The sequence below is a fragment of the Macaca mulatta genome, chromosome 5, assembly GCF_049350105.2.
Source record: "Macaca mulatta isolate MMU2019108-1 chromosome 5, T2T-MMU8v2.0, whole genome shotgun sequence".
NCBI lineage: Eukaryota > Metazoa > Chordata > Mammalia > Primates > Cercopithecidae > Macaca > Macaca mulatta.
Window position 1 is genome coordinate 51,309,244 of NC_133410.1, and position 13,578 is coordinate 51,322,821.

The window sequence follows — 13,578 nt, forward strand, 5'->3', positions numbered from 1 at the left end:
AAAGAGAAGAAGCAGAGGCTGTTGGCCTGGGCTGAGAAGAAAGCTGCTGGCAAAGAAGACGTCCCCACTAAGAGACCACCTGCCCTTCAAGCAGGAGTTAACACTGTCACCACCTTGGAGGAGAACAAAAAGGCTCAGCTGGTGGTGATTGCACACGATGTGGATCCCATTGAGCTAGTTGTCTTCCTGCCTGCCCTGTGTCGTAAAATGGGGGTCTTTTACTGCATTATCAAGGGGAAGGCAAGACTGGGACGTCTAGTCCACAGGAAGACTTGCTCCACTGTCGCCTTCACACAGGTTAACTTGGAAGACAAAGGAGCTTTGGCTAAGCTGGTGGAAGCTATCAGGACCATTTACAACAACAGATCCGATGAGATCCTCCGTCGCTGGGGAGGCAATTTCCTGGGTCCCAAGTTTGTAGCTCACATTGCCAAGCTCAAAAAGGCAAAGGCTAAAGAACTTACCACCAAGCTGGGTTAAATGTACACTGTTGAGTTTTCTGTACATAAAAAACAAAGTAATACAAATTTTCCTTCAAAACAAAAAAATTAGCCAGGCATGGTGGCGTGCACCTGTGGTCCCAGCTACTCCAGAGGCTAAGGTGGGAGGATCGCTTTGAGCCAGGGAGCCGTGATCACGCCACTGTATTTCAGCCTGGGAGACAGAGTAAAGACCCTGTCTCAAAAGAAAACAAAAACAAACAAAAAAAACGAAACACACACACACACACACACAAAGCAAAAACCATGTCCAAATCCCTGGTCGCATTTTCGTAGCCTGGAAAAGTTTGGGGTGTATGCTTGTAGAAACATTTCTTTTTCTGTAACTCTCCTGTTGTTTTACTTTTTCTAAACAAATGTTTTTAAGGGTTGGGGCTATTGTTTATTTCCTTCATCCCCTCAGAGTTCAAACCATTTGAGAATAGAACAAAGAACTAATCTTTCTACAATCTATTATCCCATTGTTGGGATATTTCTTTTCCCCTCATATATTCATTCAACTTGCCTGTCTTCTTTGCTGAATGGGCTTTCATGTGTCATTATCCATTCATCCCTAAGCTCACGAATGATGAAGAAATCCATAATGTTGGAACTTCCTTGACTTTTGGATTTGGCACGTTGACCTGCTGGATCCAGGCTGCGCTGACACTCAAGGTCAACATCAAGAATGAAGGACGGAAAGTTGGAATTCCACGAGTTATTCTGTCAGCGTCTATCACTCTCTGTGTGGTCCTCTGTATCCTTTGAATGTGAAAAGGTACTTTTGCCAGTAAGATGAAAACAAGGAAGTTGTCTCTGTAGCAGAACCCAGTGGGTTAGGATATTCCGCCAGATTATCTCAGAATCTTAAGGAAAAACAGAGGTAAATGGGTATAAAAACAAAAACTCTCAGACCGATTTTTCATGCCAAAGGGGAGATGGAGAAATGAAAATGAAACAAGGTCTGCCCTCTCCAGATTGTTTCAGTCTTCAGGAATGGTGTCATACACTCTCCTTTCACTAATGATGTAAAAGTTCTTATTTGTGAAAATCAGAGAATGCATAGCCAAAAAAAGAATTGTCATTTTTCTTTCCAGCTTAAAAAAATTCATCTGTGATTTTATTAATGGCCCTGTTATTTCATTTCATTTGTAGCTCTGAAATGAATTTCAGAGGACCAATACATTTATATCTTTCCGGAAAACAATGAAGCTTTTCTGGAAGACAAATTCAAGCTCTAGATTAGCGCTGCGTGTGTAGTTTTCCTCAAATATTTGAGGCTTTGGGGTGCTATCCGTTTCCCTTCCTCCCCTCAGAGTTTGAACTAATTGAGAGTAGATGCTAGGAGCCAGATGGGGATGAAGAAATCAGCCTTTATCCTAGTAAACCTGGAAAGGAAAATGCTGCAGGTCTCCTCTCTCACACCTTGGAATTCAACTTAACCACCCAGTAACAAGCAGAGAAGCCAGGGAAAGGCAGAGGAGAGCACCTCACTCCGCTTAGCCCCACACAGATCCCAGAGAGAGTCTAGCTTAGGATGGAGTGCAGTGACCTCACCTACTGGTAGTGTGGTCCAATAGAAGCCTGCCAATTCCCATCCCACCAATCAAATCAGTCACTCATTCCATGGCGTGGAGTAATCAGAAGCGTTCAACACTTTGGGAGGTGGAGGCAGGAGGATCACTTGAAGCCAGGAGTTCAAGATCCACCTGGACAACAAAGGGAGACCCTGTCTCTACAAAAAAATATATATATATATAAAATTCAGCTGGGTGTTGTGGCAAGCACCTGTAATCCCAGCTACTGGGGAGGCTGAGGTGGGCTTGCTTGAACCCAGGAGTTTGAGGCTGCAGTGAGCTAAGATCGACTCTGTCTTTAACAATCAATCAATAAAAAAGGCCTGGTGCTGTGACTCATGCTGTAATCCTAGCACTTTGGGAGGCTGAGGCAGGAGGGTTGTTTAAGTACAGGAGTTCAAGACCAGCCTGGGCAAGATAGCAAAACCTGGTCTCTATAAAAATTTATTTTAGAAAAATTAGCAGGGAGTGGTGGTGTGCACCTGTAGTCCAAGCTACTTGGGAGGCTGGGTGGGGAGGATCGCTTGATCCCAGGAATTTGAGGCTGCAGTGAGCTGTGATCATGCCACTGCAATCCAGCCTGGGTGACAGAGTGAGACCCTGGCTCAAAAAATAAAAGGCAAAAATAAATGTTCCCTCCAATAAGGCCCTCCTCAGGAAACCAGAGAAAGGAGTCAAGGTTCCTAAAGGGTATATTGTACAGAAAACACAATTACACATCTTTAGTCATCATAATCACCAATATTTAGACACTGTGCTAGGCATTATTCTAAGTACTTTAAATGTATCAACTCTTTTTATCCTCACTTAACATGTAAGAACAGTGAATCACAGAGAAGTTTAATTTGCCTAAGATCACACAGATGATGTGTGGTGGATCAAGATTTAAACTCAGGCTCAGCTCTTGCACTCTTAACCACTACAGGACCCCAAGTTAGAGAAAGTAGCTTCAGAATGAAACAATGGCATTTGCAGCAACCTGGTTGGAATTGGAGACCATTATTCTAAGTGAAGTAACTCAAGAATGAAAAAGCAAACGTCCTATGTTTTTACTCATAAGTGGGAGCTAGGCTGTGAGGACATAAAGGCATAAGAATGACACAGTGGACTTTGGGGACTCAGGGGAAAGGATGGGAGGGGGATGAAGGATAAAAGACTACAAATTGGGTACACTATACACTGCTTGGGTGGGGGGTGCACCAAAATCCCAGAAATCATCACTAAATAACTTATTCATGCAACCAAACACCACATGTTCCCCAAAATCCTATTGAAATATAAATAAATATAAATAAGTTCAAAAATAGCTAGAAAAAAACAAAGTATATCAATTCAAAAAAAAAAAAGAAAGTAGCTTTAAAATATGAATAGAAGCAGACCCTAAGATGAGGGGGGAAAAGAATAAAATATGAAAACATACATAGTTCAGAGCCCAGTCTCTAGTTAGTGGAGTATTTGGACTATTTATTTCTTCTTCATTCACAAATTCCCATTTCACCATTTTGCTGATTTTTCAAAGCTCTACAGTCACGTTAGATAGAGAACATTTAAGGACTTAAGTTCAAGCCAAAAAACGTGGTTCTTGCTAGCAACCTAATAAATACTCTATGAACAAAAAGATCAAAACTCTGCCAATATAAGATATAAGGAGATATGCTTTCTCCATTAATTTAAGTAATAAGTTAATATTGCTTTGGCAATATTTTGCACCCTTGTTCAGAAGAATGTGCAGGCTTTAAATTATTCTGAGGTGTTTTTTGTGATTTAAGACAGGGTCTCATTGTGTCGCCTAGGCTGGAGTGCAGGTGCATGATATTGGCTCACTGCAACCTCTGCCTCCCGAGTTCAAGCCATCCTCCCATCTCAGCCTCGAGAATAGCTGGGATTACAGGCACACACCACAACACCCGGCTAATTTTTGCAGTTTTAGTAGAGACGTGGTTTCTCCATGTTGTCCAGGCTGGTCTCGAACTACTGGGCTCAAGTGATACACACCGCTCAGCCTTCCAAAGTGTTGGGATTACAGGCATGAGCCACCTTGCCCGGCCTATCCCATGTTTTGAGCTTTCACCAAATGCTTCTGTTTCATGCTCTTTCTGAACACATGGAATCTTTTTTTTTTTTCCCCTTCGGTTCTCAGGTGAATGGATTAAGGCCCAGTCAGAGCAAAGTTTGGCTGAAGTAATTTCACACTCTTGCTCTCTGAAAATTTCCCGATTTCAGGTCTTGAAGATAAAACTAATTCTAAGGAGACATTTCTGATCTTTCTAAGTAAATGTATTTAGTTCCTCAGACACTTGGCCATTCACTAAAGCATGCTATGAACTTTTTACCCTTCTTCCCAGCTCCTCCCTCCATTTATTCGGTTGTGTATATACAGATACAGATACACACACACACACACACATTCCATATATATCCAGGCATAAAAGTCTCATCTGTTTTTCTTTTTTTAAAGATGGGGTCTTTGCCGTCACCCTAGCTAGAGAGCAGTGGTGCAGTCATAGTTCACTGCAGCCTCAAACTCCTGGGCTCAAGTGATCTTTCCACCTCAGCATTCCAAAGCACTGGGATTACAGGCGTGAGTTACCCCACCTGGCCTCATCTGTTTATCATACAAGTTTAAACATGATATGAGGAATGAAACTAGTCTGTACAGTATTGTCTGAAAGACAATAGTAAAAATTAGAAGAGACAGACGGGCCAGCCACTCAGACACTGTTAGTAGCACTGCAGAGCCACACACAGCTTACATGTCAGTAGTTAGTAATTTCATATGTTCGAAATTATTTCTGCAGATATAATGATAGCTATGAATTCATAGTCATTTGCAATTTGCCGTGCTTTCTTCTTTTTTTTTTTTTTTTTTTTGAGATGGAGTCTCGCTCTGTCACCCAGCCTGAACTGCAGTGGCTGGTCTCGGCTCACCATTTGCAGTGATATTTTTAAAATTAGCTTTATTTTGGCTGGGTGCGGTGGCTCACGCCTGTAATCTCAGCACTTTGGGAGGCCGAGGTGGGTGGATCACCTGAGGTTGGGAGTTCGAGACCAGCTTGACCAACATGGAGAAACTCCATCTCTACTAAAAATGCAAAATTAGCCAGGCGTGGTGGTGCATGTCTGTAATCCCAGCTACTTGGAAGGCTGAGACAGGAGAATCGCTTGAACCCGGGAGGCAGAGGTTGCGGTGACCCGAGATCGCGCCATTGCACTCCAGCCTAGGCAACAAGAGTGAAACTCTGCCTCAAAAAAAAAAAAAAAAAAAATTGCTTTATTTTTCTGGCCAATTAATTACTTTGGAATTGTAATCCTTTATTTCTAATCTCCCAGTTTTGTAAGCAGCTACAGAGTAGAGCTGTTGAATATATGGCTCAGGAGTTAGAGTGCTTGTTTGAGTCCAGCTCAGCCGATTAATACCTGTGTGACCTCAGGTAAGTTACTTACCCATTTGGTCTCAGTTTCCCTGTTTTTAAACAAACTGACAATTATTTGGATAAGAGAGTATTTAAGGGCAAATAGAACATGTGAAAAAGAGAAACAAAAACAATGATAATAGGATTGTTGTGAGGATTAAGTGATACTATCCATGAAAGCACCTAAAAGCATGTCTACCACCAAATAGAAGCTCAATAATGTTAACTGTTATTATTCATATAGATTTTCCTGTTCAACAAACTCTAGCAGGCCACCAGTTTTGGTAGTGAGGAGGAGAGCCAGACTTTTCCTATAATCTGTCTCTGCCCTGAAAAGATTCCAGTTTTAATGTGGCTGATGAGGGCATTTTCCTTGACTGCTTCTCCCCAGACTTCATCCTCATGGCCCAAAGCATCCACATGTACGCAGCCAGGGTCCAGTGGGGCCTGGTCATGTGCTTCCTGTCTTATTTTGGCACCTTTGCCGTGGAGTTCCGGCATTACCGCTATGAGATTGTTTGCTCTGAGTACCAGGAGAATTTCCTAAGCTTCTCAGAAAGCCTGTCAGAAGCTTCTGAGTATCAGACTGACCAGGTGTAACCCATCAGTTTTTCCTTGCTGGTGAGGTGGGTGTGATGGTGGGGGAGGGGCCAGTAGGACACACTCACGGGACTTGACACAGAACCTCATTTCACACACACACACACACACACACACACACACACACACACGTTCATGGCCACATTTGCCAAATGAGCTTTTCAGGGCGAGTTATTTCTTTAATGAAAAAGCACAAGCCCTTATGTGTCGAAATACACGCTGTTACACTGAAAATATATGCACGACAGAGCAAGAAGCTTGTGCATGATCACGTCTTATCCTTCCCCTTCCCAGCACTCCCTCCTCTTCCCATTCTCTCCACATGTCTCAAGCACCCTACCGAGTAGGGCAGGCCAAATGTTCCTTGGGAGTAATGCCAACTCCCGAAGTTGCCTTCAGGTCCAAAGGGCTTGGAACCAGCTCGTGAGGAAGTTCTCAATCTGGCACTAATATTCTTGAATGGATAATAGTGTATCATCGAATAGGACAGAAATTGTATTGAGATGTGACCCTGTGTCGCCTATGGAAAGGCATGGTGAGTAGAACTTTCCCACGAAAGCCCCCTTCGTCGCTGTTCAGTGGTCGGCTGCGTGGATACCAGGAGAGACATATGCCACAGACTGTGAGAGCAAAGCCCGCCACCGTGATCTGGACTTGATGCACTGTAACTGAGAATGATTTCCAAATGTGAATATGTGTAGGGACGTGGTCTGCCAGGCCTGGAACAAGAAGGGGGCAGTGAAGGTATGGTTTAGTGTTTGCTTTCATAGTATGCCATGTACAATGTTTTATATTTCATAGTTTATTTTTCTTTTAAGTAACTACCATGAGTCTCTCTAAGCCTCATGGACAAAGATGTAGACCAAATGCAAGAGCTGAGCTTGCTTTGGGTTCAACCATGATCAAAGAAAAACAGAGGTCACCGGCAGGCTTACATTGGAAGCTATGAAAATATCACAGAAAAATGGAAAGAAAGATGGATGTGCAGAGGTAATAAAAAGAGCTGCTGCTGGACATTTATCAAAGATAGGCACCTTAGAGTATCTTGTTGCAAGTCCAAATCGGGGGAGACTTTGTTAATACATATCTTTTGCTCAAATTTAGTAGGTTTTTTTTTTTTGATTAAGGGCTTTTCAAATTTGGAATTTATAGAATCCGATTAAAAGAATACCCTTCCTAAAAACCAAATGGACACAGCTGGCTCCCCTGCTAGCCAACCCGCGGTTCCCAGTTCCCACCTGCTGAGAGTTCAGAACTCAGACTGTAGGTGTGGGCTTTTGAGACTGTGCTTCATGAAGAAGAACAGAATTCCAAATTCAAACTATGTTGGAGTGAGCCAAGTGGACAGACCCTCCATGAGTGCACTTTCTTTCAAGAAATCCCCAGATTGACCCCATAGAGGTCTGGGATTACATGGAATATAATATGAAAAACATTTTTCAGGCTGGGTGTGGGGCTTATGCCTGTAATCCCAGCACTTTGGGAGGCTGAGGCGGGCGAATCGCCTGAGTCGGGAGCTCAAGACCAGCCTGACCAACGTGAAGAAACCCTGTCTCTACTAAAAAAAAATACAAAATTAGCCGGGTGTCATGGCGCATGCCTGTAATCCCAGCTACTCAGGAGGCTGAGGCAGGAGAATCACTTGAACCTGGGAGGCAGAGGTTGCGGTGAGCCGAGATCAAGCCATTGCACTCCAGCCTGGGCAACAAGAGCGAAACTCCATCTCAAAAAAAAAAAAGAAAAACATTTTTTAATTCAACCCAAGATCTGAACTTCTTGAGGAAAAGGTCAATGTCTTTTCATCTCTGTATTTTTCCCCACCTCTTAGCACAGTGCCTGGCACATATTAGGTGCTCAATAAATGTCTGTTGAATAGAATTATTGATAATTTAAGAGTAGGAAAAAGGAGTGTCAGAGAGAGACTCAAAGATGCGTGAGGGAGCATGGAAGATGGCTGTTTCATGTGAGACAGGAATGGAAGAAGTCATGAATAGGGATAAGATGGGGGAGTGAGAATCCCTGTAAGTAAAATGTGAGGAAAGGAACAAGCTGAGAACAAGATTGTCCTGTCAAAAAGGCGTCTTACTGTAAATAGTCCAAGGTGACATTTGTTAGTTTTGAATACTGCTTTTGGGTTTCTTTTTTTCCTTTTTATATTTTAAAATTTTTATCAAAGAACAAAGACTTATGTAGTTTTCTTTTATTCTACACAATCCAAATTAAACAGCTTTTGGTGATGCAACTGTACACTTTCTTAAGAATATATCTAATACATTTTAGCAGAACCAAGCAATGACTGACATTATTCATTGGGATCTGGCCACTAAATAAAATTCTTTTATGCATAATTGTGATTTCTTTGTCTCTTACACCACTATTTCTTCTCTAATATTAAAACATGTGAAAACCCTGTCAGATATTATGTTAAAAATTAACTTACGTGTTATATTGGTAGGGTGTTTTCCAACACCATCAACCAATTCTGTGATTTTCCCGGACACCAATTGAGTATCTCCAATTCAATTCTGACACTAACTACCCGGGGTTTGTGTCAGATTCCACAGGTTTAAGGGCTGAGTCCCACAAGACTGCCTCATTTCCACTGCCAGTCACAAATACTGGGCCCACAGGTGACCCTCACTTCTGTCCAGATTGGCTACAAAGTCGAAGGGGCTCCCACACACCACCCGCTTAAGGATCAAATAATTTGCTAGAACAGCTCACAGAACTCAGGAAAATCCTTACACTTAAGGGTTTATGATGAAGGCTACAACTTAGGACGAGCCAAACTGAAAAGAAGCAGAGAGGGCAAGGCATGGGGAGGTGCCTGGAGCTCCACGCCCGCTCAGAGCGCATCATCCTCCCAGCACCTCGCTGTGTTCATCTACCTGGGAGCGCTCCAAATGTTACCATTCAAGAGTTTATTTTATGGAGCTGGATCTCCAGATGCCCTCTCTCCCCAAAGCTCAAAGGTCAGGAGGTGTTCCTGCTGACCAGCCTGAGCCTGAGGTTATCCAGGGGCCCCACCCTAAGTGACCTCATTAGCATAAACTCAAGTGTGATCAAAAGGGACTCATTATGTAGAACAAAAGATACCTCTCTCAGTAAACTTCAAAGGTTTTAGAAGTTCTGTGCAGGAACTGGGGACAAAGACCAAATATAGCCATGCACCCATAGCAATGTTTCAGTCAAAAACGCACTGAATATAAGACAGTGGTCCCATAAGATTATAATACCGGCTAGACGTGGTGGCTCACGCCTGTAATACCAGCACTTTGAGAAGCCGAGGCAAACGGATCACCTGAGGTCACAAGTTCGAGACCAGCCTGGTCAACATGGTGAAACCCTGTCTACTAAAACATACAAAATCAGCCAGGCATGATAGTGCGTGCCTGGCATCCCAGCTACTTGGGAGGCTGAGGCAGGAGAATTGCTTGAACCCAGGAGGTGGGGGTTGCAGTGAACCGTGATCACACTATTGGCAGCACTCCAGCCTGGGAGAGAGAGCAAGACTCCATCTCAAAAAAAAAAAAAGCAAACTTACAATGAGGCCACGTTTTATCATCTATGTTATTTGCTGGATTTTCTCTACCCCTGGTGTGGAAAAGTAAAATTTTTGTATCCTGAAATGTATAATCTACTGGTTATCAATGGACACTGGATACCACTGTTTATATTATTTTTGTATTCAGGCATTGCTTCCTCGGGATAGGTTAAGTTTTGCTGTCCCAACATAAAACTAATAAAACTAAAGTTTATTTCTCATACTGGATGTCTATCCAAGTTCAGCAGGGGGTTCTGCTCATTGTAACAACTCCGACCTTGGCTGATAGACGTTTCCTCTTGGCACATGTTCCCACAGTTGCTCACAGCCAAGGAAATGTGGCAGACTGCTCCCTGGCTCTCAGAGCTCCTGCCAGGAATGGCAAACGTTACTTAGCTTACATTTCACTGGCTAAGGAAACCGAGTGGCCTTCTCTATGCATGGCACTCCTACCATGTGCCCACAATGGGAGATGCATTTGTGAACAGCCCAGTGACCACAGGATCCTCAACTTCTTTAGTCATTGTCATTCCTTTGAGGTGCAAATTCCAAAGAATCATTAGAGAAGCCATCATAATTCAGAAATAGAGGAAAGGGACCATCTGTGGGGTTGGCACTATTCAATTCTCAGTGCTTTTCTTACGGTACCTAGATCCGTAAGCAACACTTCACAATTTGATCACCCCCTCGCCACCTCTCTGCTTAAAACTTTTTTACTTGGCTCTCAGAATATTGTGCCTTTTTAATTTGCCTCCTGCTTCCCTCTCCACCCAGCGTCCTCTGCTGGGCCACATTCTCCCTGCCATCCCAACACTGGAGTACCCCATGGCTCCGTCCTGGCAACTCGTCTTTCCTACCCACACTCAGTCTCTGAGTGACCTCACCCAGTATTCCAGTTTTAAATATTGCCATGGGCTGACGTTTCCCAAGTTCTCCAGGCCAGACCTCTATCCTCAGTACCATAGGCCTGTGTCTTCAACTACCCTTACAGCATCCTCACTTGAAAGGCATCCCAAGTTTAACACATTCTGATCTAATCTCTTTAAAAGCATTCCTCCCACCCAAGTTAGAGACAACCCATCTTTCAGTTGCTTACACTGAAACTTTGGAGCAATCCTCATGTCTTCTCTCTTGCACACCCCAAATCCTCTCTGCGCTACCTTCAAAGTATACTAGAATTCATCCACTGCCACTATCTAGTCCAAACCACTGCTATCTCTCCTGGATTTTTATAATAACGTATAAAAATTAGTCTCTCTTCTTCTATCATTTGCTAAGGTGTGTCCTCAATACAGAAGTCAAAATGATCTCTCTCAAAGCTAAATTAGGCCTGACGTGGCTCATGCCTGTAATCCCAGCACTTTGGGAGGCTTAGGAGGGAGGATCACTTGAGCCCAGAAGTTCAAGACCAGCCTGGGCAACATGGTGATACCCTGTCTCTACCAAAAAATTAGCCAGGCATGGTGGCACACACCTGTAGTCCCAGCTACCCAGGAGGCTGAGGAGGTAAGATCACCTGAGCCTGGAAGGTCAAGGCTGCAGGGAGCCAAGATTGTGCCACTGCACTGTAGCCTGGGCAACAGAGTGAGACCCTGTCTCAAAAAAAAAAAAGCTTAGATCATCATCTCTCCTCTGCTTAAAACCCTCCAGCACTCATCACTCGGCACTCAGAACTCATTGTACTCAGAGTAAAAACCCCAATCATTAAAATGCTCTACAAGGCCTAACAAGGTCTGCCTTTACACGTTTCCTTCTCTCTGTTTCAGTCCCTCTGCCTCCTTGTGTTCTTCCAACAGTCAGGCATGCTGTGGCCACAGGGCCTGATGTGGTCTGGCTGTGTTCCCACCCAAATCTCATCTTGAACTGTAGTTCCCATAACGCCCATGTGTCATGGGAGGGACCCAGTGGGAGGTAATTGAATCATGGTGTTACTGAGGGTCCTCGTTCTTAAAGTTCCAAATATGGTGGCGGGCAGCTTCCAAAATGACAGCAAGCCTCTTGTTCTCTGACCTGGGGTTCTTGGCTTCACGGATTCCAAGGAATGGAATCTTGGACCTTACGGTGAGTGTTACAGCTCTATTCAGCTTGATTAGGACGAACCCCAGGCACTTAGCCCACGCAGGAACAATGGCAAGCCTCCAGCCCAATTGGGAGCAGCAATGGGCACCGCCTCACAGGATCAGAAGTGCAGGGGACACCCTGCGGGATCCGGAGGGGTGGAATTTAGTGGTGGTGTCTGCAACGACAGCAATCAGCAGTGGCGGACGGCGAGCAAGAGCTCAGTTCGAATGGGAACAAACACGGACCAGAGAGTGTGCAGTTGCAAGATGTAATACAGTGAAAACAGAGCTCCCATACGACGGGAGGGGACCCACAGCGGGTAGCCGTTGAGGGCTCAAATGCTTGGGTTTATATCCCGATCATTGTCCCTCCCCCTGTGCTCTCAGGCGATAGATGATTGGCTATTTCTTTACCTCCTGTTTTTGTCTAATTAGTATTTTAGTGAGCTCTCTTTACTACCTGATTTGTTGGATGTGAGCTAAGTTGCAATCCCTGTGTTTAAAGGTGGATGCTGTCACCTTCCCAGCTAGGCTTAGGGATTCTTAGTTGGCCTAGGAAATCCAACTAGTTCCGTCTCTCAGTCCCTCCTCTCAACAGGAAAACCAAGTGCTGTTGGGGAGGTTGGCTGACCACCACTGTAACTGCTTCCTGCTGAATTGGGGCATAGTAGGGGTCGTGCACTTGAGATTTCCTCAGGAGGGGTGCCTTCGATGTCATCAACATTGGAGCATGGGCTAGCAGGCTGGTCCAAGGGTCTGCAGTAGATTTTAGTCATGGACTGCATCTGGGGCTCCATTTGAAGAAACATTTGTAGCTTTACAGCTTCGATTCTGGAAGAGACAAATTTAATAAGGAGGTTAAAGATGCAGGGTCCAAAGAGAAGTAACAATATTATAGCTGCTAGCGGTCCGAAGAAGGTGAAAATCCAGGACATCCATTGACTGAGGAGGTCCCAGGGTCCGGTGTTTTGAAGCTCCTCTGCTCTACGTTGTGTTCAATCTCGAATTTCTTTAACTTTCTCCCTGAGGATTCCGGATTGATTAACATAATAACACCATTCTTCCCCTAAAAATAAACAGGCTCCAACCCCTCTTTTGGCGGTTAGCAAGTCTAAAGCGCTTCGATTTTGAAGGACTACTGCTGCTGGGAAGTTAGGTTGTTCTTGCAAGGTGACAAGTGAGTCGGCAACCTGTTCCATGTCACCATTTAGTTCTTGAGATGGTTTATAGTAGAACTGAGTAGAGGCTGTGATACCGCCAATGCCAGTACCTACTCTGCCTAGCACTCCCGCTCCGGTAACAAAAGGAAGAATGGGTACTCTTTTGTTGTGGGGCTTAGGTAGGACATGATGGTATAAATCTTGTTCAGTGTAGATGGTCATGGGGGCACTAAGAATGAGAGGAAGCACATAGATTCTGAAGAGTCATTTAAACGATAGGCTGAGGTACCACAGACAAAAAATATTCCTGAGGGTAGGCAGACTATTCGTGTGGGAGGAGTTGCCCACCTGATGCATTGGGAGTTGTGTCTGTAGTATTGCTAACATTTACACAGGTGAGGTTTGAGGTATGGGTTATCTCCAGATTGGAAACAAGAGGTCCTTAACAATCTTTTGGAGTCCTTGTTGGGCCTCGGGTCTAAGGGGGTACTGCCTTTGGTAGGGAAAGGAGGCGGAATCCTTTAGTTTAACTTGAACAGGACAGGCATTCTTTGCTCGTCCATATTGCCCTTCTGTTGCCCAGACTTCAGGATTAATTCCTTCCTCAAGCAGGGGACATCAAACGGATGTTCCTTCTCCTACATTCAGGTATATAATGGTCCCTGCTTTTGCTTGAATGTCTCTCCCTAACAAGGGAGTGGGGCTTTCAGGCATAATTAGAAAAGCATGTGAAAAGAGGCGGGTG

The 13,578-nt window shown here is 44.2% G+C and overlaps 1 protein-coding gene across 2 annotated transcripts in view; it reads left to right on the top strand.

The window, feature by feature from the left end:
- TMEM150C (transmembrane protein 150C) overlaps positions 1–8,414 on the top strand; it is an 87,716-nt gene extending 79,302 nt beyond the window's left edge. For both annotated transcript variants that reach the window (XM_001082839.5, XM_015138418.3), the window contains exons 7-8: positions 1,059–1,236; positions 5,861–8,414. In XM_001082839.5, the coding sequence (XP_001082839.2) occupies positions 1,059–1,236; positions 5,861–6,069 (387 nt within the window). In that variant the 3' untranslated portion in view covers positions 6,070–8,414. The remainder of the gene's footprint in view (positions 1–1,058; positions 1,237–5,860) is intronic.
- Positions 8,415–13,578: the final 5,164 nt, after the last annotated feature.